Source organism: Arachis hypogaea, chromosome 8 (assembly GCF_003086295.3).
Source record: "Arachis hypogaea cultivar Tifrunner chromosome 8, arahy.Tifrunner.gnm2.J5K5, whole genome shotgun sequence".
NCBI lineage: Eukaryota > Viridiplantae > Streptophyta > Magnoliopsida > Fabales > Fabaceae > Arachis > Arachis hypogaea.
In genome coordinates this window covers 31,302,654-31,329,436 of record NC_092043.1, presented here as the reverse complement: position 1 = coordinate 31,329,436, position 26,783 = coordinate 31,302,654, and the positions used below count along the sequence as shown (strand labels likewise).

The 26,783-nt window shown below is 30.1% G+C and overlaps 2 protein-coding genes across 4 annotated transcripts; one reads left to right on the top strand and one right to left on the bottom strand.

The window, feature by feature from the left end:
- The first annotated feature begins 2,005 nt into the window (after window positions 1-2,005).
- LOC112706971 (putative axial regulator YABBY 2) lies at window positions 2,006-10,007 on the top strand. 2 transcript variants are annotated; one of them, XM_025758516.3, is made up of 6 exons: window positions 2,006-2,340; window positions 4,648-4,776; window positions 4,938-5,067; window positions 6,028-6,076; window positions 7,232-7,307; window positions 9,548-10,007. In XM_025758516.3, the coding sequence occupies exons 1-6, from the start codon at window positions 2,275-2,277 to the stop codon at window positions 9,650-9,652; spliced, it is 555 nt and encodes a 184-aa protein (XP_025614301.1). In that variant the 5' UTR covers window positions 2,006-2,274; the 3' UTR covers window positions 9,653-10,007. The 2 variants fall into 2 exon arrangements, with proteins under 2 accessions (XP_025614301.1, XP_025614300.1); XM_025758515.3 differs by having other exon boundaries at window positions 2,025-2,340; window positions 4,932-5,067.
- A 6,934-nt stretch (window positions 10,008-16,941) lies between these two features.
- LOC112706970 (ubiquitin carboxyl-terminal hydrolase 8) lies at window positions 16,942-25,619 on the bottom strand. Of its 2 annotated transcripts, XM_072201052.1 has the most exons (14): window positions 25,330-25,619; window positions 25,141-25,261; window positions 24,757-25,011; window positions 24,118-24,259; window positions 23,696-23,755; window positions 23,499-23,594; window positions 22,290-22,625; window positions 22,019-22,159; window positions 21,736-21,906; window positions 21,312-21,575; window positions 20,986-21,134; window positions 18,718-19,236; window positions 17,837-18,107; window positions 16,942-17,575 (listed from the first exon to the last, which is right to left on the bottom strand). In XM_072201052.1, the coding sequence occupies exons 3-14, from the start codon at window positions 24,912-24,914 to the stop codon at window positions 17,453-17,455; spliced, it is 2,430 nt and encodes an 809-aa protein (XP_072057153.1). In that variant the 5' UTR covers window positions 24,915-25,011; window positions 25,141-25,261; window positions 25,330-25,619; the 3' UTR covers window positions 16,942-17,452. The 2 variants fall into 2 exon arrangements, with proteins under 2 accessions (XP_072057153.1, XP_025614299.1); XM_025758514.3 differs by lacking the exon at window positions 25,141-25,261.
- Window positions 25,620-26,783: the final 1,164 nt, after the last annotated feature.

Below are 26,783 nucleotides of genomic sequence, written 5' to 3'. Positions count from 1 at the left end.
ATTCTTATATAAATTAAAGTAAGTTACTCAAAAATACAAATGTTTATGGTAGTTGTATAAAAATTGTACGCGAATTGATTGATTGATGACTTAAATATACGGAGATTAATCAAAACAATTAATATAATAGGTTAAAGATTATTATTCTTATATATATCACAAATAAATATTAAGTTTAGTTACATGATGGCCATAAAAGAGATTCTTTAAATTAGAGTTTAAATTGGAATAATCTTTAATAACTTTACTTACGCACATGCCTATAATCACACCCAAATAATGAAAGTTATATGCCTTTCCTCTCTGAAATGCTACTATATAGTTTCAATGCGCTGGATATTTGTTTCACTTTAGCATTTGGTTTAGTAAGAAGTTTTAAGTTTGTTGAAATAAATGCATTAGTTAAATTAAAATAAAAAAATGAAAACCAATGTTAATTCAGCTAAATTTAAAAATTATAATTTAAAATTTAAAAATTATAATTTAAAATTTAGAATTAATGTGACTGGATGGAGCAACGAATGGTGACCAGCAGTGATGGTAAGTAAAATTATGGCGTTGAGAATAATAAAAATGATCTGAAAAGGGATAAAAGAATAATTTCAAAGAAAATAATGAGTAAATAAATTCTAAAATTATTATCTAAAAATACAGAAGCAAATGTTTTTTTAGAAAGATTAAAATTCTTAAGTTTATATATAGGTAATATAAGTTAAGGTAAAAATTCAAGTGTAAAATTGTCTTTATATAAAATTAATAGTTAAAATCATTATATAATTATCATGTAACAATTTCTAATTATTAATTTTATACAAATACAACTGTAAATGATATATATTATTTTGAATGAGTAGTTAATTAAGGAGGCTAAGAATAGGAAAATGAAAATGAAAGAAATAATAGTAATTAAGATAAAAATAAATAGGTGAATATATGGACAGTAATATGTCTAATCAATTAGCAAATTAGTACAGCTGAATAGATAACAAGACACAAAAATGGACAAAAGCTAATTTGGAGTGTTTGCTATTTTCAATAGTCTTTTCGACGTCATTATTAGTAACACCCTTGCAACAATTCCTGTTGACTTATTATATGTATTGTAATTAAAAACACAAACTCACACTCTTATTAGGACTTTAGAATAATTTGATTTAGACAGCTTGATTTAGCACACCCTTCTCAGTGTTCCTTCAACTTGAACAAAGATTGTGTTGTTGTGTAGCCCAATATTGAGGGTCAGAATAGACTTTGAAAAAGTGTTGTTAAGACAAATAAATAAAAATATCAAAGAATGAAGAAAGTGGTAAACTAAGCAAGCAAACCCACCATTTGTCACCCTGCTTTTCTTTTGAGATGCATAATAGCATAATCAAACTTGAATGACACAAATTGTAAGCATGTCTTCTCTGATCCCTATAACCTTTCTTTCTTCTCTCTCTCTCTTGAATAATAATAATAATACTAAGAGCCCTTAAACATTCCGAAGCATTAATATCTCGCCCCCCTAGTCCGCTACACAAAGGGCAGGGTGCCCTTAGAGAGATGGGTCACTCCCACCCACTCATTTTCTCAATCATAACACACCACTCTCCCCTCAATAACACGCGCACAACCAATTTCAATTGCAATATCAATCATTTTATTCAAACAATTTTACTAGTATTAAGACAGGAGTATTTAGTATTTACTATTTAGTAGTCCTAATAAATATAATTATAAACTTTTTAAATCAAGCGAATAAAATTTTGTGGCATTGGGTTAACACCTAGGATGTAGAAAATAATAGGGGTGATTTGAATTGTTACACATTTTGATGATATATACATAGACATAGATAGATCCTATAATCCATCTTTTCTTTCAAAAATCAAAAGCCGCTAACCCCACCCCCCGACCAGACTAGTCCCATCCTCACCATTGAGATTTTTGTACACATCCTTTCCCTTTCCATCTTTTCCAATTAATAATAATAATAAAAATGAAAAAACAAAAAACAAATAGTAATAATAGTAATAAGAAAGTTTCTTTCTCCTTTTTACTAACCTTTAATTTTTCTTTGTTGTTTTCTTCTGGGGTCTCTTGTAATAAATCCATTGATCTATCTAGCTAAGCTTGTGCTGTGTGCACTTTGTTTCAGCCAAAGAATTCTCTTTATTTCTCTTCTCCTCCTCCTTCTTCTTCTTTGATCTCTCTATATAAACCTACTAAGCACAGCCAATAAAGAACACTCACTCTTCACAACAAATATTTTATTTTTTATTTTAAAAAAAAATGGACATGATGGGAACCGAACGTGTTTGTTATGTTTACTGCAACTTCTGCAACACCACTCTAGCGGTACAATTCTGAGTTCATCTTCTTCCTTCTTCTTCTTCTTCTTCTTCTTCCTCGCTTCTTTAATTTCAATCTTCTCATCTTGTTCTTCTTCTAATTAAGCTTACCTCGTTTAATATAACATACAATTTCTTGTTCATGATGAGCTGCTATGTTCTATTTCCTGTGTTATCGAGATCACGATTATAGCGAAGATCGAAATTGAAGTGAATTTCTAAGCTGGAATGTGCTTTAGATCGAGAATTTGATTTGACTCCTCCTACTACATAGTAACTTATATTTTATGAGAAAAATGAAAACTGAGTTTTGGTTCAGCTGTGTTGCTTAGAGGTAAAGGTGTTATGTATATATTGTGGATCTTTCATTGAGGAAGTAATAATTAAGAATTGTCCTAATTTGAGAGATGAAAATGGAGATTTGTAAGTCAGAACTAAGAAATTTTTCAAGATTTTGATTAATTTATATGAAATTAAAAAGCATAATATATATATAAGGGCTACGATGAGTAGGTAGGGCTACTCTATCTCTACTCCCAGGTGTATTAGGGTTCTTCTTCTACTATATATAGAGAGCTCTTTAATTTCCCCCTCTATCTTACTCTTTTTATTTATTTTAGTTCTTCAGGTGACTACAAATAGCATGGTATATATGATCTCATATGCTATATGTTTGTACAAAAAGCCTAGCCATGTTTCAATAATATAATGTCTCAGCTTTTCTTTCTTTTTCTTTTATTATTTTTTCCCTTTAATTTGCTTTCTGTATGTACTTGAGGATAATTAACACAAAGGTTTTCCATGAAATTAAAATCTCTCTTTCTCTTTCTATTTCTATTTCTATTTCTCTCTCTACAAAAAGTATATCTGTTTCTGTATGTGTGATGAGTTATGAAGGACCAAGGGGTGCTATGTTGTGTTGTTGTGTTGATGATGATGATGAGTTTTGGCAGTGAAGCGTCTTCTTTTTTCGGATGATGATGATCAAGTTTTCTTTCACAATTTCAGACATGTTTCTTTTAAGTGTACTGATGCAGTGTCCTCTCTTTTCTTTTCTACAAGAACCTCTCAGAGATATTAGAGATAGAGATTATCACATCAAGACAAAATCCCATTTTCCCACCACCCAAAAATAATGCACTCTATGTGTTTGTTTAATTTACTCTTCCTTAATTATTATTATTATAGCTTTAGTTTTTTTTTTATATAGGAAAAAAAAAGGGTTTTGGTTACTTTTACCACACTCTCTCTGATGCCTTTCATCATAATATCTCTGTTGAAATTTACTCCTTTTGAGAAAGCATTATCTCTCTTTCCCTCATCCCTCAAATGGAGATAACACTGCACAAAGAGAGAGCAGTGAAAAATTTAATCAGCATCAATTCATGTATCTATGACATGATGATCCACAGAGTTTTCCTTTATTCATAGCCTGTGATCTGTTATGTAGCAGTAGTGGTTAACGGTGTTGCCATGGCCCGTTCCATAGTCAAGTCCCTTTCACCCTTCTCTCTCTATCGATGAGGCTACAATTTCCATCTTTTATCATCCTTGCCTTGCAGTGTCAGCCAAAAAGCAAAGTGAGACATTTGTGTGAGAGTGCTAACTTTTGAATTAGCCCATGTCAGGTTCCTTATTTCATATCACAATATCACCTTGCTGCTTGCTACTATAACATGGATTTTGGATGATTCAATATGCTGCTACATACAACACACATACACAAGCAAAGTGGACACCCCATTAATATTATAAAAAGTAGATAGATCAGAGTCCATTCACATTCATTCAGCTTTCTCTCTCATAATGAAAGCAAATATTATTACTCACCTCCGTATCTCAAGCTTCCTAGCTTCTTGTCCTCATCTTTAACCTCTCTTTCATCTATGTCTTCTCTTCCAAAGATTTAATTTTGTTTTTTCTCTTGTCCATGCTTGGAACCTCTTTTCTTGGGAATGTGCTATATATAGCTTCACCGCACCTTACAGACATATATAACAACGAGTTTTGAATTGAAAGCTCAGACATATTACGTTCCTGTGGTGATGGTTCAAACAAAATGTTACAAAACCTTGCATATATATATCTATAACCTGAAAATCAACTTTACTTAACCTTTGATGTTTAATTTCTCCCTTCACTTAGTTATAGTGCAAAGTTTTGAGTGTTGGCATTGAGAGAGAAAGAGAGAAATTAAGCAGGTGATGATTTAGCTTTTAATTAGTTACTGAAATTGTAAAAATAATGAAGTTGTAATTAATATGATATGTGTGGTTGGTTGTGTATGTTGTATTCCAAAAATGGGTACTGGCAGGTTAGTGTTCCATGTAGCAGTTTGCTGACCATAGTGACAGTTAGATGTGGGCATTGTGCCAATCTGCTATCAGTTAACATGGGAGCATCTCTTCAAGCATTGCCTCCTCAAGACCCTCACCATCATCAGGTATATATATACATACATATATGTCTTTCACCTTCTCTTCCTTCCCTTCCCTTTATTTATTGGGATATAGATTTGTTTGTATGCCACATAAACTGGACTTTGGTTGATATATTAATTCTATGTGTTACTATTAATTATATTGTGGACAATGCAAGTCACAGAAGCAGCACCTGAGCTTCCAAGATCCAAGCAGCAAGGAACTGGGATCATCCTCATCAAGATGCAACAAGTTATCAGCAGCATTTGATCCTGTAGACCATGATCCCCAACCTAGGATCCCTCCCATTCGTCGTGAGTCTCACACTCCACAAATAAATACATGTTTCTTGTAGGAAAAAGAGGCTAATTTCTTTTTGAACATACATATACACACAAATACATTTGTTTTTTGTCTCATTGAAAATAGTAGTTAGCATTTGGCATGATGATGATGATGAATCATGAAGCTAAAGTTAATTAATGAATGAATGAATGAAACAAGAGAGTACTTAACTAGGCCAGGCTGAAGGTGAACCTTTTGAGCCAGAAGTTGAGGACAAAAAAGACTCAGACTGAAAACTCTACAAGTGGCAGATGACAATTAATGGAAGAAGCAAAATAAACACACACATCATTATTTTTGAGGTCACTTGTCATATGAGAAACTAACTCAGATTATTTTTTTCATGAGAGTGGGCGTCCATCTCTCTGAGTAACCGGTTTTCTTTGGTACAATGCTACCCAAATTGGCCTTTTCATTTCATTTCATTTTTTTCTTACATCAAAGTTAAGTGCCCACTTCAACACAGATAGTGACCTTACATGAGAAAAATAAATAGACCCATCGATTATTTAATTTGGTTGCAGTCTTGCCTGTGCCCTAGAACATATGCAAATTCATTTTGACAGATCCCAATAATAATAAGTACAATCTACCATCATAGCACCCAAATTAAATAATAATTAACAACCTGTACAAATCAAGCTATCTTTTAAACACATATGCTTAGCTTTTTTCGTAAATATGTTACCACAAACCTTATACAGAAATTTTTATCACATTCCATTCAATGTAACAGTGAATTTTGCCTCTAGCTAGTATGTATATATATATAGCTCAATATGATTTTGATTAATGGATTTATAAAATCATATTTTAGTGCGTGTTAATAAAAAACTAATTTATCACCGTTATATATAAATTATAGTTACATTCTGTGTGTAATCTACTCATCAATATATTCATACTAAATAATCTTTTGATCATCACAGCTCCGGAAAAGAGACAACGTGTTCCTTCTGCTTATAACCGGTTCATTAAGTAAGTATAATATTTCGGATTTACAATTTTTAAATCGTCAACATCGTTGCATTTTCCCATACACTCTAGTATACTGTAAACTTGATTATTCCTTTTTTCTTTTTGGTAGGTTATCACTTATACGTGCTTATAGCATAATATATTTATGGTGAACATTTATATACAGTTGCCTTCGTATCATAATTGAAAATCATTAGATGATAATTTATTTAGACTTATTAAATTATCTAATAATTTTTAAATATTAACTTTACATAAAAACTACTAGACGTGAGTTTCATGATTTGGTCCCATTATAAATGTATTGTTAGTTTGTTACCATATGAATGCAGTTTATCAAGATGAAAAAAAGAATTAATAATCACGATTTGAAGGTTAAAGAGTTGAAGTAATAAAAACAAAAAGAACAAGTTATAATAGTTTAGGTTTTTTATTTTTTCCAAAAATAGATTATTCAAAAATTGGAGAACAACACAGACCATATTAAAATGCTAGCTTTCTTACAAAGAAAAGTGTTGCGGATACATAGACTTGAAGAATTTAATATTGACTTAAATTTATGATGAATCTTATATGTAATATATTAAATCATAGATAGATAGATACATAGATAGATAGATAGACAGACAGATAGAATTTTACAATTAATATCTATGTTTTTATCTTTTTAAATAATATTTCCAGTGGCTGACATCTTTTCACAAGTAAGATTTACTGTGACATGGGTATAAATAGCATTATTCATCTACAAAACCTTGATTTATCCAATATAAAAGAAAAAAAAGACAGGAGTTTAATTTAGTGATCAAAAGTCAGTTAATTTAACTATTTTTACTAGCATCTTGACAAATATGCAAATGTGGCACTGAAGTTATTACAAGATATCTAAATCAGTTATTTTGAAAATGGTAATGCTAGAAGTTAACAAAAAAAGGTCAAAATTTGTTTTATTTTGTATTTATTTATTACAAGATATATTAAATAAAGTTAAAAGTAATAAATTTTGACAATTTTTAGCTAATAAATTTTGGTTATTAAAAATTTTCAAAAATCTACTATATTATATTTAGCATATAATTTATTGAAGAATAGATGATTTAGTTATGAAAAAAAAATAGAAAGATAACAGCTGGTGGTTGCATTTGAATTAATCAGGGAGGAAATCCAAAGAATTAAGGCTAGCAACCCAGACATAAGCCACAGGGAAGCTTTCAGCACAGCAGCCAAAAATGTGAGTTTGAGAGCTTTTATTATTATTTTTCCATTTTCTGCATATTCATTCTGTCATATGAATTCATCTATGGCCTATCACTATTTTTTTCCATCACTTTATTGCTCGCTGCTCTTTGACCTTGGTGGACGTGGCAACTGCATAGTTCTTTTTATCAAACTCAATTGAAATATTTATCAATCAGTTTTTTTTTTCTGTTTTATATATCTTCTGAATACGTGATTCGTAAGAGAAAGAACAAATATAGTCTGGTCAGAGTTATACTAATTTGGATTTTAAAAAAAAATTAAGTGATATTAATATACATTTTTTATTATAAATTTATAAAAATATATATACCAATATTTCTTAAAATATATGTATACATTGTATCCTAAATCTTTAACCTTTAATTCCGTAAATAATCTTTAATCTAATAATGACAGACTGTGTATACATGCAGCCATGATAGTATTTATCCATCAGATTAAATTTCTACACGTTTTTTACGTACAAAGATTGGTAAGAAAATGAGGTTATAAGTCCTGAAATCCTAGCAGATAAGTGGACCCTGCAAAGGAACCAATCTCCTCTAACCAAAAATGGTGTAAAAGAAGATGTAGGGACAAATGTGAGACATAATATACAAGATTTACACACATATTTGGTTACGACAAAATAATCATTCCTAAAGAATTCAAATGCGATTGCTTAGCGAAGTCTGTACGAGGGAAATGATGATATAAAAATATTCTCCTAGGAAAGAGCATTTGCTTTCGCTTCTCTAATTTTTTTTTATTAGAGAAAAGAAAAAGGAGGAAATGCTTAACTCATAGAGACTAAGAAAAAAACAATATATTGAAAAAATAACATATCTTCAATCTCTTGAAAACTAAAACATTGTATCTCATTTTACCTTACTTTAATCATAATAATACTAAGACGAGTTCTATATATAATGTCTAAAAATTACACATGTTCTAATTTTATATTAAAAAAAATTGAACTCCATTGTGAAGTCGACTTCACGTGCAATTGATATCTGAGAGTCGTTAAATGATTTGACTGATTTGACTAAATTTTTATCTAACGACTTTCAGATATCAACTTCACGTGAAGCCGACTTCACCTGAGTTTTCACCCCATAATAAATACATCTCCCAACATTTTCATTTAAGTAATTTAGACAAAATTTGTAAATACTGTAAAAAATTCTTTAGTTACAATACTGATCATTCCAAAGTTGAAAAGAGGTTTTTACCATAAATAATTAATATAATACTTCTATTTTTTTTCCTTTTGCCCTATATATGGATGCTGTATGAAACTGCTACTTTTAAGTGATTTCTGGCTAAAACATCAGGGTATATATACCTTAGATATGATTCGGTTAAAACTTGTATCAATAGATAAAAGACGTACTATCCCTTTTTTAATTTTTCACGTGCTCTACCTATGACGTGTAATTTATATCAGCAAAATTCATAATTTTGATCATTATGTACATGCATGCATCTTCAATTCCATTGTTCATGATGATATTAGCCCAAACTTCCCAATCATATATGCAACAAAGCTAGGGGCCCTAGTCATATTTATGCATAACCTCCATTTTAATTATGCTTTTCTTTAGTCAAATTGCTTCTATATATAGGCAGTGCAAAATGTTATGCATGATATTAATTTGTAGTACATCACATATCTAAAACCACATATAGGTTAAGGCGTGAAACTTAAAAATATTACAAGAATTGATCATTGAAAATAATAATAGTAATTATTATTATTATTATTATTATTATTATTATTATTATTATTATTATTATTATTATTATTATTATTATTATTATTATTATTATTATTATTATTATTATTATTATTATTATTATTTGTGTTATTAGTATATTTAAAAATAACTTTTCGTTGACACTTAATACAATTTACTAATAATAAAAAACATGATTTTATATATTAGAGTGATCATTACACTAAAATTAAAAAAAAATGACTATATGAGTGTAAATGAAATAGGTGTTTAAATTTTTAATGATTATTTTTCATAATGTTGATGAGTTATATTTATATATATAAAATGACCCCTAGCTAACTTCGGTCCTACAGCTGAGTGAAATTTACCCTTGAAAGTATTATGAAGGTTAATTAATTATTTTGCTGCATGTTATATAGTTTAATTCTCTCTTTTGATTGTTGTCTGATCTTATAAATTATTATTAATTATATTAAATATTTGAATAATGCAGTGGGCTCATTTCCCTCACATTCACTTTGGATTAAAGCTGGATGGAAACAAACAAGCAAAGTTGGACCAAGGGGAAGGGACTCAAAAGTCTAATGGATTCTACTGATATAAATGGAAGCCTATGAGTATCAGCTGGTTTTTTCTATGCTTGACCTAAATCTGTGAAAAAATATGAGAGGGTTGATCAGATATCCCAATCATACACAACTGGATGGGATAAACTTTCCTGAACATTAACCTCATCCTCTCACGTTTAATAGTATATTTGTATTGCCCTATTATATGTTATAGTTGTTATGAAATGATTATTATTATTATTGCTATTCTTGTTATAGCATTAATTGTTGTTATCTGGAGAGCACTTTATTAAGTCAACATTACACTGTACTACACTTATTATTATTACAACAGATCCATCTCATTTTGATTAGTAGTAATAATAATCTATCTATCTAAGTATCTATGTATTTCTCTTATTATCTATGATTGCAATTATTGATGATGATGGAATCTTATTATTTACTACTATATATTTTATTCTTTCGATGATAATCCAATGAAGCTGATGAGGACCACATGAATAGTGCTTTTCATTTTTGAAATTGTTACTGTTTGACCCTTTTTGGGTATAAGTTGTTCGTTACCCAGTGGAACAGTCTTTTAACCACCGTGTTTTTCTTTATACATGTTTTATTATTGAAGGGTTGGAGCTTTGTGCTCTGGGTTTATTTGAACTATATATGATTCCTCAAACCCCATATATTAAAATGTATCATTAATGGTAAACATTATATATACAGACACAAATTTGTGTATGTTTTCATGCACCTACTCTAAATAGTGTTTTGTGTCTCTCTTCCTATAGTCCCTATTTACTGCATGATATATACATAAATAACATTATACTTCTTCTATCTTATAATATATGTCTATCATTTTAAAAATCTAATACATACCATTCAAATGTAATTTTTTTTAAAATGATAAATATTATGAAGCAAGAAAAATATTGTTCCTCAGTTAATTTAACAAGGGCCTAAAGAAAAAACAGAGGTAATAATTAATTAAAAATATAATATTACAAAAAGGTAATGGTTATATTTGGAGCACAGCTATGCCAAAAAATCATAGATATATATATATACCTATTGTGCAGCACAGCCTTCTTAAAGGAACAATACACAGTGTTGCATGCATGTCTTCACTGTCATTTTAGCAGAAGTTATTTTTTTAATCTTTTAAGGAAAAAGGAATTGTAAGAAGGGGATGATTAAAGTAAAACCCTAATTTCCTTTTTCCTTCTATTCCTAAATTCGTAGCATGTCCAAGTTTCACAAAAAGCAATGTTAACAAGAACTAACTATCTATGGAAAATGAGTTGAGATCCCAATTTTGAGGTTCTGCTCAGTCATGAGATTTATATATATCTTCCTAACACCTTTTAGGGAAAAAATAATAATACAAATATTATTTCTAAAAATATTATTTTTGTGGTAAAACCATACGAAGAGGTAAAAGAAAAAGAAAGGTAACATATAGCCTATGATTACTACTAAAAAAAATCAATCATTGTTGTAAATAATAATATAGTAAAATTAGATGTAAATTTATTATCTTGTGTCTTTTTTCTTTTGTACATATGATGCTGTTGTTGTTTTTTTTTTGCTATTATTTTCTCTTTTTCTTTATCCTCTTTTATTATTGTCCTTATCATCTTCTTGCGCCTCTTTTATCAACGGTACTATTATTGTAGCTACTATTATAATTGTCTTCATCATCGTTATTGTTATCATTTTCTTCTTCTTCTTCACTAATGCCATCATTATCTTATTATTATTGTTTAATTTTTTTTCTCTATTTTCTCTCATCCTCATTTATTATTATTGGCTTCTCATATATATTGATTAGTTTGTGATATGCGAAAAAAATTTTGTACTATATTAATAAATATAATTTTACAAAAATTTCTGTGTTGTAGAAGCGCAAAAAATAAAAAATAAATAGCATATATATATATATATTATTAGATTTATATCGACTTAATTAAATTTAACTAAAAAATATTAGTATATAGTATTACCGAAAATAAAATAGTAATAATAATAACAACAATGATTTTATTTTTCCAATGAGAATTGATAATGAAAATGGAGTAGCTACAAAAAAATGGTTGAGTCATATTGACATGACGTATGTTAGACATACAGTAGTAGGAGTGGGATATGCTATAATTGGTCAAAAGGCTTTATGTAAATAGTTCACTATTTAGTGATGCCCTAAATCTAATGGGGTCTTTTCTTGTCTCTGATTCATCATCTTCGATCCTTGATTTAAGGAAACCACTGCTACGTACTACATTCGCTGCCCCTCATGATCCTTATATAACAACCTATACCCGCACCTCACTCCCCTCACATGCTTATATTACATTCCATTCAAATTTTCAATTTCAAGTAATTAATTGGTATTCACTATTGAGAGAGTTTCTCGTTTCTCTTTCTTTTTTTTTTTTTTGAAAATAACTTGTAGTCGCACACAAATTATGAAAGACGTGACATGATTATTTTAGATTTTAAAGTAATAATAAACTAACAACACTATATTATAATCCATGGTAATGATGATGTTAAATAATGTACCATGACTGAATTAGTTGTAGGTAGTAATAACATGTAAACATTTTCATCTAAAATGAAGTTATTAACTACGTTACATTACTTTGACAAGATTGTGTATATAATAAGGATCATAATATCCATGTTGTTTGCATAGTACTAACTAGTAACTACTATTAAACATATGATTATGATGGATGATTATATGAAGTGAAGATAAATATATATAAATATATATAATAGTGAGAGAGTGTGAAGAGTGATCAAAGAGAAGGTTAAAGGTTTGTCTGGTGGGATAAGGTTAAAAGTACAGAATCTGAGACGTCAAATCAAGCAGGTTTGCTGGCTTAATTGGATCCCATGTGTGGCTTGGATCTTGTCTGAAACAAACAAGAAAACAGAGATATAGTTGGGAGAAAAAACATAAATGAATGTTGTTTCAAAACTTTTACAATTTATTTATTTTTGTTTTACATTTTATGTCTAATTTATGTATAGACGCATATGATTGTAAACATTTTAAGTAAGCGCATTTCATATGCTTCAAGACAACAACGTTTGATAATTAGAATAAGACATAAATATATATAAAATTATAAAATTATATAAGTTCGTTGTTTTTCTAGTTTTATTTTTCGGAAGACAAAAAGCAAATTATTTTATGTGTGTATACCTGTTTCCAAATTTAATATATATGACTTTTTATTTATATCCGTATCTCAATTATTATATACAAATTAAAACACGACGCAATTTAAAAGATAATTTATTGGGTGAAATATGTTTTTTTTTCCTTAACATTTTTTGTTTTCGTTAAAAATATTCTTAACGTTTAATTTTATTTAATTTTATCTCTAATATTTTTTATTATTTTAAAATTATTCCTAAATAATAATTCTATCTAAAATATTAGAGACAATATTAAAAATATTCAAAAATAATTTTGACAAAAATAAAAAATATTAAAAATAAAACTAAATAATATAAAAAATATTAAGAACAAATTTTAATAAAACTAAATATTATGAATATTTTTAAAAAAATTATAAATATTAAAAATAAAAAATATACTTTATCTTTTAGACCAGATTTGAGGGAAAAAAAAGAAAAAAAGAAAAAAAAGAAAAACACCCTATAGGCTTATACACAAAAACATAACACACATGGACATTGTGACATTGATAAGATGACTACTTGACTTTATCTTTGGTTTTCAGAAAATAATAAATGGATGTCTCTGCAAACCATTTCGGACTGTCATTTCATTGTGCTTGGCTGCCATTACCCGGTAGGACCATGATTCCCAAACAACGAGAGATTCTTTTACGGACCACACACACTAATATAATAATTATCTCAATTATTTATTCTTAAACTTTGTTTTTTATTTAAATGATGTAATTTTTATTTAAATACACTATTTGTAATTTATATATATTTTTTGTATACATAATAATCTTAAGATTTATTACTTTAATGTAAAAAATATTATTTATAATTGTTTCATTCAATATCTAAAGAAAATGTATACTGTATAGACCAAAAGCAAGAATTTGCATGCTCTAATTATATATAACAGAAAAATAAGATCATATATCTGATTAAGATGATACTAATTTAGTGATTTTATATGTACAGAATATTTTGCATTCATTATATGCATATAAATGGGTGTAATAATAACATGAAGTGTGTCAATAAAAAAAATATTTTCTCTCTTTATTAATATTTAAAAAAGAGATTAATCAATATTGGCATCCTATTAAAAAGAATCAAACTGAAGTTATCCTAAGTTGTAGTGAGTCTATATTACACAATACTCTTGGTGTGGATTCGTTTACACAAAAGTATTATATCATATTTTCATTAAATATTAATAATAAGTAAATAGTAAATAATAAATTATTATCAGATAAACAATTAATTTATAGATGGATAAAATATAATAATTATTTAAATTTAATTGTTATTTTTCTGTCAAAAGTGTAGAAAAAGGTTTTATATTATAATAATAGAATTAGGTATTTAAATTCGTATATGTAAAAATGTTAAAATAGTAAGTGGTTAAATTAAGTATTTTGCTGTACAAATAATATATGATTGAATTTTATACAAATATAACTGAAATTTATAATAATTAGCATTAAAATAATGTTTCCGACGACCCACGTCTTTTTTGTTTTTGTTTTTGTTGGGGTACCCTTCCTTTATAACGAATGCCTGTCTTGTGTGGTTAATAATATAATATAAAATAATTTATGGGTCAATAAAATACTCAATAATGTTAATTTGGTCTCTTCCGTAATTCGTACTGTTGCTGTATAATCACTATTATAAGTGTGTTTATTAAGGTTACTTCGTTAATCGTTAGTATATATATACAAAAATATTATTTGAACACTAAAATCAGTCACAAATATATTTTTATATAAATATATGTATAGTTTAATTTATTTTTAATATATATTTGTATTCTAATATATATTTTATACTAGTGACTGATTTTAATGACTGATTTTAGTATATACCTAGCAGAACTCGTATATATATATATATATATAACTCTTATTCAACATCTTAGAGTTTCGGACTGATAAAAAAAGCTATATTTCCTCAAACTGATTTAGTCTGATGTAATTTTTCAAACAACTAGTTTATCCATAATAATAGAATTTAGTTAGTGGTGATAAAGAGAAAAATGTAAGAACAAACCCCGTAATATTAGCATTATTGACCACATTTTTAAATGTTTCTTATTAAATAAAGAATATTATATTTTTTGTTAATTAAATAAGTTATAATTTTTATTTATTAATAATCATATTTTATATTAATAGTTAGATTTAGGATTTTGAATTTAAAATGTTTTATTTTTTATTATTTTTAATAGCAAATTACATTCTTTACTCCGAAATATATTAGTTGAAAGGTTTATATAATAGGATACACATGTGTGGCAATATGAAAGGGTGTGAAAAGAAGTAAGAGCCACAGAATGTTGAGAGCAGAATGTGAAAAGTGAGTGGTCCTGGGGTTGTTTAAGGCTGCCCTGCCCCAAGTACCATGGTACTATCAACAATGAAGATGGGTTCTCTTTTGGTACTCCTTACACCAAATTGGAAACCATGTTAACGTGGTCCATCCATCCCACAACAAACAAGTGTCGGACATTAAAGAACCTATCATAACAAAAATACACGTTACGCTACTACTAATTTTCCAATTTCCACTGATGCTGTGACAACGGTTTTTTCCACAACCAAAACGCATAATGTTGCTTTCTTTGCACAATCTAGCTTAAAATAAGCATCATTTTCGTTTACTTGCTTTGTGCCATTCTGCCATTGCATTATTCTACCCATTTTTGTCCTTTTCTCAATACAAGAGTAGAATAAATATTTTCTGTACCAACGTCCTTTTTTTTTAAATATATATAAAAAAAGTTCTTAAAAAAATATTTTACTAAGAATTATAAAAAAACTAATACATTAAAAACTTAAAAAAAATTATACTATTAAAATGTGCCTTTAGAATGACTTTCTTAAAACCACCAGTCTTATTCTTTTGTAAGTATTCATTTTTTGACTTGAAAGTGAATATGTAAATATGACACACTCGTCAATTTTTAACAGAAAAAGAGTCATCATTCTTGCGCCATCAAATCAAAGATATAGAAAGAAACTTCGAACACATTGTTTGGATTGAAAGAGTTTGAAGGAAAAGAAAATATAAGAAAAGAAAATGGATAGAAAAATATATTTTTTTTGGATGAAAAGAAAAATTAAGTTGAGGAAAAAAAGTGATGTAAAATTCACATAAAAATTTTCTCTTCAAAAATGAGAATTAATGAAGTGCAAATAAGGGTAAAATTACATATTTATTCTTTTGACACTTTTTTCTTTAAATATAATTAAAAAATTAATGATATAATCTATAAGTAATTTTTATTATTCTTTCATAAAATTATTTATTTGCATTTGTTTGAAAAATAGACATACATCTTTTCGTTTATGACATTTAAAGACAATGAAAAAATATAACTTGAAAAAATATTTTTTGTTAATAAAGATAATATATTAAAATCTTAAAAACTAATTTGAATGACTTTTTTTCTTGAAAACAATGAATTAAATATATTAATAAATTATAATTTATATATAATATAAATAAAGATATTAATATAATTTTTTCTTATTTTTTTTTCTATTCAAACAAAAAAAAAATTTCTCTATTTTCTTTTCATCTATTTTTTCTTTATCCAAACAACGTACAACAAAATCCACTTTTCTTTCTATTTTCTTTTCTCTTATTTTCTTTTTTCCTATTTTTTTTTCATTTTCCATCTTATATCCATACAATGTGTTTAAGACTCAAATGAAAGGGAAAATGGGGAGAAAAAGAAAAAGGTTTGGGATCATTTAATGGAAAAGAAGGGATACTTCCCTGTTTGCTATCATCCAATTAAACAAAAAAAAAATGAAAACCAAATGTAAGATAAAATGTTTGTAAATTTGATGAAACCCACAAATATTCTTTCTTTTCTCTCACAGTCACCGCCTCAGTGTCAGTGGAAGGATGCAAAAAGACACGGGACATACTGTGTAACCCTACGACTCTCTCTCTCTCTCCACTCCTATAGTCCTATTATTGAAGGTTTGAAGCTACCAAACCAGGAAATTTTATCTTGCCCTAGCAGGATCACTACCTTATGCCGAAAGAACATACTTAGAAGAGCATCAATGTATTCAAAATCTTTCATTCACAAGTATAAGAAGATAAATGAAAACGAGAACCAAAATAATGATTGAATAAAGACTAATTCAAAGAATCTAATCCAACTCCTGTTTGAACAAAGATTCTCTTTACATGTTTAAACAACTGTAAACAATTTGGATATGTCTCTCACCCCCTTTAGTTGTTACTATGTTACAGTCTTCCTTACAGCTGCCTATGTTTCCATTTCTTCCCTACCAAAAATTCAACTAGCCCAAAACTTCAATCTTTTTTTAGTGAGACAAAAATGCTACTTTGTTAGGTATACTTGTAAGCCTAAGAAAAAGAAAGCAGTCCAATGCACGAGGTTTAGGGAGGGGTCAGATGCACACAATCTTAAATCTCATGAGAATATACCATTTCTTTCTGGAACTAAATCCTGTCACCACCAGGTCACAATGCAGTAATCTCACTATTGCGCCAAGATTTACCCTCTGTATACTAAAGACTGCTACCAATAACGTTAATCAATGGTATTCAGCTTCAATAGGAATTTTGAACTATATGCTACTCTACCACTATGTTAATTCTTCAAAAACTCTTCTGTAGAACAGAACATAGGCAGCTGAAGACTTGATCTTCTCTTTGCTGATGGGATAAACACGGCTATCATCAAAGTCATACCATTGATCGCCTCCATGCTATATAAAATTCAAGAGTGAAAATCAATTATGAAAAACTAAAAATTGCATAAAGGGCAGAATAGAATTTTATATCAAATAAATGCCCTCCACCATTTCATAGTGACCATAGCTGTCTACCATATAACACTAAATTTTCACAAACTATGACTAATAACCAATTAATGGAGTCCTGAAAGCCAATCCAAAAATGTGGCAACCTTTGATGGCAAAAACAGAACTGAGTCTTATATGCAACAGGATAGGAAAAACTGCACTTACATGGACAAATGCTGTATAGTGACCACCTCCCATGCTTCCAAAATGGTTACTCACAGCATAAAGTGTGTAATAATAAGACTTGTCATTCCCAAGGGTAATATAAGCAGACAAATCGAGATTATCAATCGGAAAGTCAACATATGTCTCCAGCTTGTTTTTACTGTAACGACTATATTGAAACCTCTTAAGATGAATAACCAAGATTTCAGGAAGTCTCCAAAGATCTAACTTCTTACTAGCTTGACGATGTTGTTTACAGCCAGGACAGTACCTGACAATACAGAAAACTGCAGCTTAGAAAATAGTAAGGCAGGATCATAAGTTACCTTCACGAACAAATGGCTATGTCCCAAGTGAATGACCCTTGTGTATAGAACACAAATGAAGCACCAGAAATAGTATGAAATATTAATACAGCAATACTTTAAGATGGAAAACAAAGTTCAGCAACAATGTGTGGTTAGCATTGTGGAAACAAAGCAGCCTAACTCAACGCAGCTCTACATACTCCAGAAAGGAAGAATTAGGGAGAAGAAATTAATCTGGAGATTTAAGTTATCTGCAAACAGAAGTTAAGAACTTAAAAATATATGCCCAATTCATTATAAAACAGACAGCTGCCCCTGATCAATCTTTAAAAAGACACCACTTCAGGGCACCAAGTATGCAATTGCAATCCCGAACTGATAATGTAAGGCAATAATGATAGTAATACTAGACAGAATAAATGCGTGCTCCCATGCATCCCAAACTAAAATTATCCACTATAGCTACAATGTATAGTAATCCAGTTAAATGTATTAAAAATAGAACAGAATAAAAGGAATGCAGATTGAAGTATTTTTCCTAATATTATAAAATGTAATGGCAACTAAACTAACCACATGTCTTCTGGTCCAAGAGGTTCCTCCTGCAAAAATGTTTCAAGGCACCTGTACAGCGAAACTGATTCTTGAGGTCTCTTTGCCAAAAAGCCAGATTTGAAAACCTCAGGCAATGAACTAGAGAGTTTTGTGTCATATATTTTAATTTTTTCTGACCAACATACAAGCACATGCAGTAGTCTTGAGTCTCCACTTATTGTTAGTGGCTCATCCATTAATATCTTGGAATTCCTGACAGTTCCCTTTTCATCTGTAATGTAAAACTCAATTTCTCCATCTGAAGAAGTATCTAACTCATTCACATTTGGACCTGAATCAGAAGATGTGGCCATTTCTGCTGCTGCTTCATTTTTGTTAGACGCAGCACAATCTTCTAAAGCAGCTTGTTGAAATGGACAGAACCACTTTAGATATAAGTTGCATAGATCAGATCCATTTACAATATTGCAAAGCCTGGCCACTACAGGAATCCCGAAGGCCTTCCAATTTGATGTCGACTTCCCATGGATGTACAGCCTGGCAAAATTACATCAAACAGAAACTTTTTATGAGAAGGAAATCAAGGGTGACCATGAAAAACGATGTAAAAAGCATGTATACCCAACCATTCTTTTCTTTTGAATCTGTGAGTGAGTACTAGATCAGTTGGATGTATTATGTTTTCCCCTGCTTAATCAGAGCATATTATGCTGTATTGATCATAAGATAAGAAATAGTTCAGCCTACACACGACCACATAACTTCTTGTTCTTCTAAGGCTTCAAGGTTAGAACATTGCATGTTCAACCAACTAAAATTGAAACCTTGATTTAAAAAAGAAAAAGGAAGGGATTGATTGTGCTCTACAAATTGTCATTGTTATACATCAATTTTGTACACATCGATCTAGTATCAACTGGTAGAGGATGGTTGGTTAAGATTCACACATTTGCAAATGAATAAATCAAACCTGAATGACTAAAATTGTGTTAAAATAGCTAACTTGAATGATCACAAATAAACACTTTGTAAAAATAAAGGCTTCTTTATGTAATTCACACTTACAATCTGCATAGAATTAAATATCTATTTAATAAATTCACCAAAAAGTCTTTCTTTCAAAATGGCCAATCAATCTGCCCCCAGAATGTGCAATCCCCAGATATTTAATAACCATAGGCCTTGATGAAATTCATATTTATCCTATACAAAAGGTCTTCCATGGATAAGTTAATTCATATTTCTTGGTGCAGCCGTTTGACTTTCAAAGAAAACTTTATTGCATGAAGAACAAGATGTCCTGGTAAATAATTAGCAAAACCAGGTTGTTAAATTTGCATAGTTTTAAAACACAATCAAAGCTACGAAACTAACAAAGCCAGAAACTGGTGTCAGGACAAGATCAAACAAAATAAACTGCTAAGGATCCAATTCAGTAATCTCTAATATTAGCGTCCATTGGTCAAATTGAGTTGGTGATCAGTGTAGTCAAGGCATTCTCTACATTGTTTTAATAACTGTTTCCAATTTTTCCAGTTGGAGCTTATGAGTTTAGGCTGGAGCAGTTTACAGAAAACTCTCTGACAGTTAGTAATGATAATTGATTTGTGTTAAAGGTTTGGATGTGTTTTTCAGGAATCTATTCAGTTATAAACTAAGGACTTAATGGTAGTTGACTGTATTAATGGTTTGTCTAGGTTTTATAACTAACTTGCCTAGCTTGCAAGTGAGAGGAGAGTATTCTGTTAGAATAGGAAGATTTAAGGGGAAACAAGAGTTTTTTTTTTTCTTTTGCGCCGCGGGGGGGGGGGGGGGGGGGGGATTGGATTAGTTGAAGTCTTGAATAAGGGCTCAACATTCAAAATGAATGGAGCAAGTGCTATAGCATCTCAAAAAAAAAAGGAGATTATAGAAACACAAGACCTAAGACAAAAAGCATTCGATCCCACCGAGACTTATAAACAATAGTCAGTATAGTTATCTTAGATTTGGAAAGGAATTAGACTGAGGAGAGTCAAGAGTGTGGCCTTTCGAAGAGATATAGTAGGAGAGGTTTGGCCTCTGAAAGTGCCATTACCAGTTTACTATTCAGTCGTGTAATTTCTTTGTTGTTTCCCTATGTTAATTCAGGGAGTGTTTCTGTGTTTGAGTCTGATTATTCTCCATGACCACCAGATTCATTACACACATCACATGCACAACTGTTTACTATTTCTATGATACACTGTAGAATGAGAAGTACTTAAACCAAAAATATATATTCTGATAAAAAACATATTGGCTTACTCCTCCATCCGCTGATGTATGAAGATGACCAAAGGGGAATCCCCGCTATCTTTCATAATTCGGTAAGCAACTAGCCTGTCAGCATCTCTGATTAGGGATAATGAATCAGCTGGATCTTCAAGAAAACGTATGATACGGCTGTTGTATACCTGTATCATAGCTCTGGCTTCAGATATATAGTTCTTTACAGTTGAAATGCATCAACAAAGACACTCAAAGTTTCAAAATATATAGTTCTTTACAGTTGAAATGCATCAACAAAGACACTCAGTTTCAAAACACTAAACGCCGACTCCAAATTTGAGTCTAAAACAAACAATAAATACCTCAGCCACTAATAAGGTCTCATCGGCCCCCAGAGAGCATGCAATACTAAGAGCACGGGTCAGATCTTCAAATTTTCCATGTTTTGTAACAGAAATGGTATAGGGAGATAATTGAGTCTTTCCATCACTACCACTACTAATAACAGTCAAAGTCATTGACCGCATTGTTGATGAAGGAAGAGGTAATGATAAGTACATGAATGGATCAAATGTCACCGAGATCTTCCTACAAACAGGACAAAGTAAAGTTGATTTATATTGACCCTGCACAAAAATGATGAATGTGATCCATGAGGCAAAGGAATGAATATGCTTGAGTAAATCATAAATCCAGTCTAGCAGATTCTACAGATTGGTAATTGATTCACATCATGTGTGAATTGGGAAACTGATTTTATAATTGCGTAATGAGATCAGTACATACTTGGCACACATCAACAATGACAGAATCATTGCGAGCCAAATGGTTATGCCAGTATTCATCAGCAACCTCTTGGTCTGGCCGACCATCTGCATCCTTTACTTCTGCATAAGGCTTACATTTAACACGATTCAGATCCTCATGAAGTCCATCCAACAAAAAAGCAAGGAGCTCCTGTAGTGAAAGATATACATATATTGTGGCGAGTTTGAGGTTACATGAGACATGAGTCTTGTGAATCTACAAATGTGAGTAAAAATAGAATGAAAGGGTTGGATGTACGAACTTGGGAATCGTGCTGATTAAATCCACTAAACTGAGGTGCAAATCTAGCAAGCTTTGATTTGAACATTCTTGGTGCTACAGGACTTGCTCCAGGAGCCCATAACTTCCTAATTAAATCTCCAAAGGCCAAAGCTATCTCACCCTGCAAGAATAATTTAGGAAGAAGATAATGAAAAAGTGCAAGATGTCAAAAGCATAGAAGTCCGGAGAAAAATAATGTCTTGAGCTAGCAAGCCAATAAATTTAGAGAGGCTAATGAAATTATCACATACATTCATGCCCAATGGGTTATCATGATTGATTTCTCTACCATAATCTTCAAGAAAATAGTCAACAAGCTTTGGTGTGTGTGCTAGGCACTGGAGGGCACTGTTCATGAAGCAAGTATTTCCTAGGTTTTGTAAACCAATCAATCCCAAGGTACCAGCTTCACCAGGGCCCAAAGAGAAAGTCAAGGAATTGTCATGTACACCATTAGAATTCATACTGCTTGCACTACCATTCATCTTCACTGAGGCACCAGAAGAAAAATTTGTCATCTCATCTTTTTTCCCTTCTCTACATCTCAATGAATCTGACAACCCGTAAACTTGTAACTCCAGAAGAATCTGTGTATAATTTGTATTCACAAATTAATATGGCCAGTAAGGCATTTAATACAATTATACCCAATGATTAAATATATGATGGTAAATAAATATTCTAACAGAAAGCTAAATAAATATTTATGGTTTTCACCCTAAATATTGTGAAGCTCATGTTTTTGCATCTACACACCTATGGCAATGGTAGACAATGAAACAATAAACTAAAATGACAAAAGCTAAAAAACGGAATTACTAACTAGTGGTGGAAAAAGTGAGAGAGGATAGAAAGGAAAATTTTCTTGAATAGGGATAGCTTAAGGAACAACTAGCTTTCTGTACAAAGCTGCCATCATTTTAGTCCACAGTCCAAAGCGAATAATTGATTACAAGTTAATAAAGTCAACCAGTGATTGAACCTTAAGCATTTTTCTTTTGGGATAAAAAAAGCAGAAACATTTTATCTTGCATATGAACACAAATAATATGAATAGCATTCCAAAACTTTATTTATCCACTGGAATAAATGCCAATGTCAAATATAGCAATACCTGATATTATAACACAAATAATATGCATATGATAACATTTGTCTAAAGCTATCAAACCCAATAAAAAATTACATGGATATAATAAGAAATACAGTGAATATCATGTTCATGAGGACCTATGTACCAAAGCCATTTCTTCAACAAATTCTAAAAATATCCATTAAAGCATCCAACAATATTATGATACATAACATTAATCTTAGATAACTAGCAAGCTAAGTGACCGAATTTATATTTGAATTCTGACCTTCTCTTCAAGGAGTAAAATTACAAAATACAAGCATAAACAAAGAAATATTTATAAAAATAAAATAAAATAATTAAAAAAACCTCTAATAACTCATACCTCGTTATCAGATTGCCTTTGACAGTCTATTGGGAAGTGATTTTTACCATTTGCAAAAAAAAGGGTTATCTGACCTGAAAAGTCCCATATGCGTAACTGTGCAATAACAAGATAAAAAATAGTCAATTTCTTGTAATAAAGTGAAATTATCAATAGAAAACAGGATAAGTAAAACTGTAAAATTAAAATTATATTACCATCTCTGAATCCACACTGAACATTTTGCAGGCTCGTTTAAAAAGCTCAATTGCATTGTCCTAAAAGAAAGGTGGGAAGAATGGATTAGGATCTGATTATCTGAACAGAAAAATGGCACTGAACAATGAAATGATCATTCCTTAACAATGCATGAATCATATTAGACTAGGCAATCCACAGATGAATACACACACAACAACAACAATAACAACAACAACAACAACTAACAAGTGCTTTTGTGAAACAATTTCCATCTCAAATCAGTCTTTTAAATGGACATAATGTATAAATATATAGACAAATTAACGAGATCATCCAACCCAAATATCTATAGCTACAACTTTTACAACAGCAATGCTAAAAGAACTTCACTAAAAAAGGGGAAGAAGAAGAAACAGGAACTTCTGAAAGAGAGGGACACCTTTTTGCTTATTCTCACTCCAAATGTATTTGTTTCTCTCATAATAGAAAGCCGGAGCTGTAATGGATAGACTTCTGCCATATCACCGTCAGCAGCTGAAAAGCCTTTGTCATCCTTCATCGCATTTTTTGAATCACTATGCCTAAGTGAAATATCAGAAAAGATATGATTATGAAGATATGAACAACCAACAATTTTGGATGTCAGTAAACTTCATTAGTCGCTAGAAACAACAATCTACTTTTATTTGCAAGTAAACATTAAAATCTAATACTTGCAATTCTATCCGACAAGTATAAATATTCCAATTCTCCACAAATATTTGGCATACAAGATTGTTGTTTCAACTCTATGGAGAGAGCCAACTGTTAAATTATCGTAAGCATCAAAACGCTGTAACACAAATAAGAAGCTATGGGAGAAGCTCATATAGTACAAAGTGTCAATCCAGCTCTGAGTTTCAGAAATGAATGGGATCTAAATCACAGGTTAAAGTTAAAAGGTTGCATCACTATGCATTCTAACTTAAAAAACCCTCCACATAGCTTAAGTTGCCCATTGCTTTCTCTCGACTTAGCTACAGCATAACAACACAAGGGGATGGCTGAATTGAGATTTTATACGAGAACACTCACTCACCACTTGAGTGCCTGCAACCACATATCCCCAGATACCAATGCAAAGTCCCTGCCAGACACACTCACTTCACCGCCGTTCTCGCGACAGTCCTGCAAATCATCCTCCTTCCGAAGACTCATCACGAGATCCGAGTTGAAGATGTTGTTGATGATCCTCATTGGACCAGCATAAGAAGAACCGGGCAGAGATGCAAACACAACTCCCTTCTTCTTCTCCGAATCCTCCAGCGGTGAATCCTGAGCATCCTTCCACCACCTGAATCACATACACACAGAATCATCCATCAATGCCCTTCACAGTTCACATGTTCAAGCTCAATCCATGTAAACAAGTTCAGATCCCAGCCAGCATAGAAGAAACAGATAAAGTTAAATCAGAACATGCCAGCTGGTTCAGTAGAGTGTGCAAACCCTAAAGGAGCATTGCTAGTGTTGTTAGTAGCATCTGAACAATCGAGATTTGATTTTTGTGGTGTCTGGTGTGTGGAGAAATGACAATTGGAATTCTGAAGAACGCAAAGAGAAATGGAATTCAAAATTTGAGGAAACAGAGTGGAATGGTTTGAGTTTTGACCTGTAAGGAACGAGATAGACTCGTTGGTCGTTATCTGAGTCTGGTCGTTGAGTGTTATCGGAGCAATCTTCGGAAGCAGCAATCTCCATTCTTGAGAGAGAGAGAGAGAGAGAGAGAGAGAGAGAGAGAGAGAGAGAGAGAGAGAGATTTGGAATTTGATTTGATTCAAAAAAGAAAAGATGGTGTTGTGTTACTACGTGACAATAGAGAGAGAGAAACGACGGATTTGCAGAGAAAGAAGCTAATTACAAGTGGAGCATTTTCTGTGAAGAGGATGCAATCCAATTTACAAAGGAGGGAAAATTAATTTATTTATATTTATATCTTTTTCTGCTGCCTTATTTATATTTATATTTTTCATGCATTATTTACATTTATATTAACAATTAATAATTTGTTATGCATACACAAAAAATCTGTTATTAATTAGCTAGTGCATATAAAAATTTATTATATTACTATAAAAAAACTTGATTATTCGTGTATTACAGATTTAATTATTTTAGTGATTAATTATTTAATTAAAATATATATAAATTAATATATATAAATATATAATAAATAATTGAATAACTAAATTTTTAGTATAAGAAATATTTTTTTTATACTAATCATGATCAAGATTTTTTTGGGTAGAGTTCATGAATTCTATATATACATGCAACTTGGTAAGGTTTTAAACATGTTTCATTATTAGATATTTTTGTTAACATTTTTGTTTGTTCTAAAAGTCTAATTAAACTATATCTAAAATATTAAGAATAAAATTTAAAATACTAAAAGTAATTTTAAAACTTTTAGGATTGTATATGTTAAAGAACACAATCATTTTTTTATTAAATAATTAAGGAACACAATAATAATACATTCAGCATATATTTAAAGAAATTTTATATTCTATTAAAAAAATAAAACTGAGAGATAAAAATTAGAGACTTCATAGATTAAATTAAATTTTTGTATTGTGTTTAGTATAAAATATTAAAATGTATATAACTGAATTATGTTTCAATATCATATTTAGTTTAAAATAAATATAAAAATTAAAAAATAAATTTAAAATTTAAAAAATTAAATAAAAATATATATTTTTTTAAAATATTATTAAAATTTTAATTTTCTTTTTTATAAATTTTAATTCTTTTATCCCATTTTTTAAAAATATTAAAGAGATTAAAATTTTGTGTTCTAAACGAAGAATTTAATTCCAGCTTCTAGTTACTTAATACAATACTCAGTCTCACTCCTTCGATTCCAATTCGCAGCCTTAAAGGCAATCTGGGGAGGGATGTCGTTACCAATTTCATGGGTCCATTACACAGTCATACTATGGGAAGGTCAGAGAAGAAAATAGTCAAGATCTTGAGAAATCTTTCTACAATAATTTTATTCTTTTTCAATGATGTCTAATCTTTTATTTTATTTTATTTTTTGGATAGAAAATAAAAATGTTA

What these genes read in the sequence shown, in the direction of transcription:
- LOC112706970 (XM_025758514.3), bottom strand. Translation starts at nt 25,418, where the DNA reads ATGGAGATTGCTGCTTCCGAAGATTGCTCCGATAACACTCAACGACCA. An exon ending in TCATTGTTGATGTGTGCCAA is followed by an intron (nt 21,576 to 21,735) that starts GTATGTACTGAT and finishes ATTTTTGTGCAG; the next exon opens with GGTCAATATAAATCAACTTT. An exon ending in ATACATCAGCGGATGGAGGA is followed by an intron (nt 19,237 to 20,985) that starts GTAAGCCAATAT and finishes TAATTTTGCCAG; the next exon opens with GCTGTACATCCATGGGAAGT.
- LOC112706971 (XM_025758515.3), top strand. Translation starts at nt 2,275, where the DNA reads ATGGACATGATGGGAACCGAACGTGTTTGTTATGTTTACTGCAACTTC. An exon ending in AAGACCCTCACCATCATCAG is followed by an intron (nt 4,777 to 4,931) that starts GTATATATATAC and finishes GGACAATGCAAG; the next exon opens with TCACAGAAGCAGCACCTGAG. An exon ending in TCAGCACAGCAGCCAAAAAT is followed by an intron (nt 7,308 to 9,547) that starts GTGAGTTTGAGA and finishes TGAATAATGCAG; the next exon opens with TGGGCTCATTTCCCTCACAT.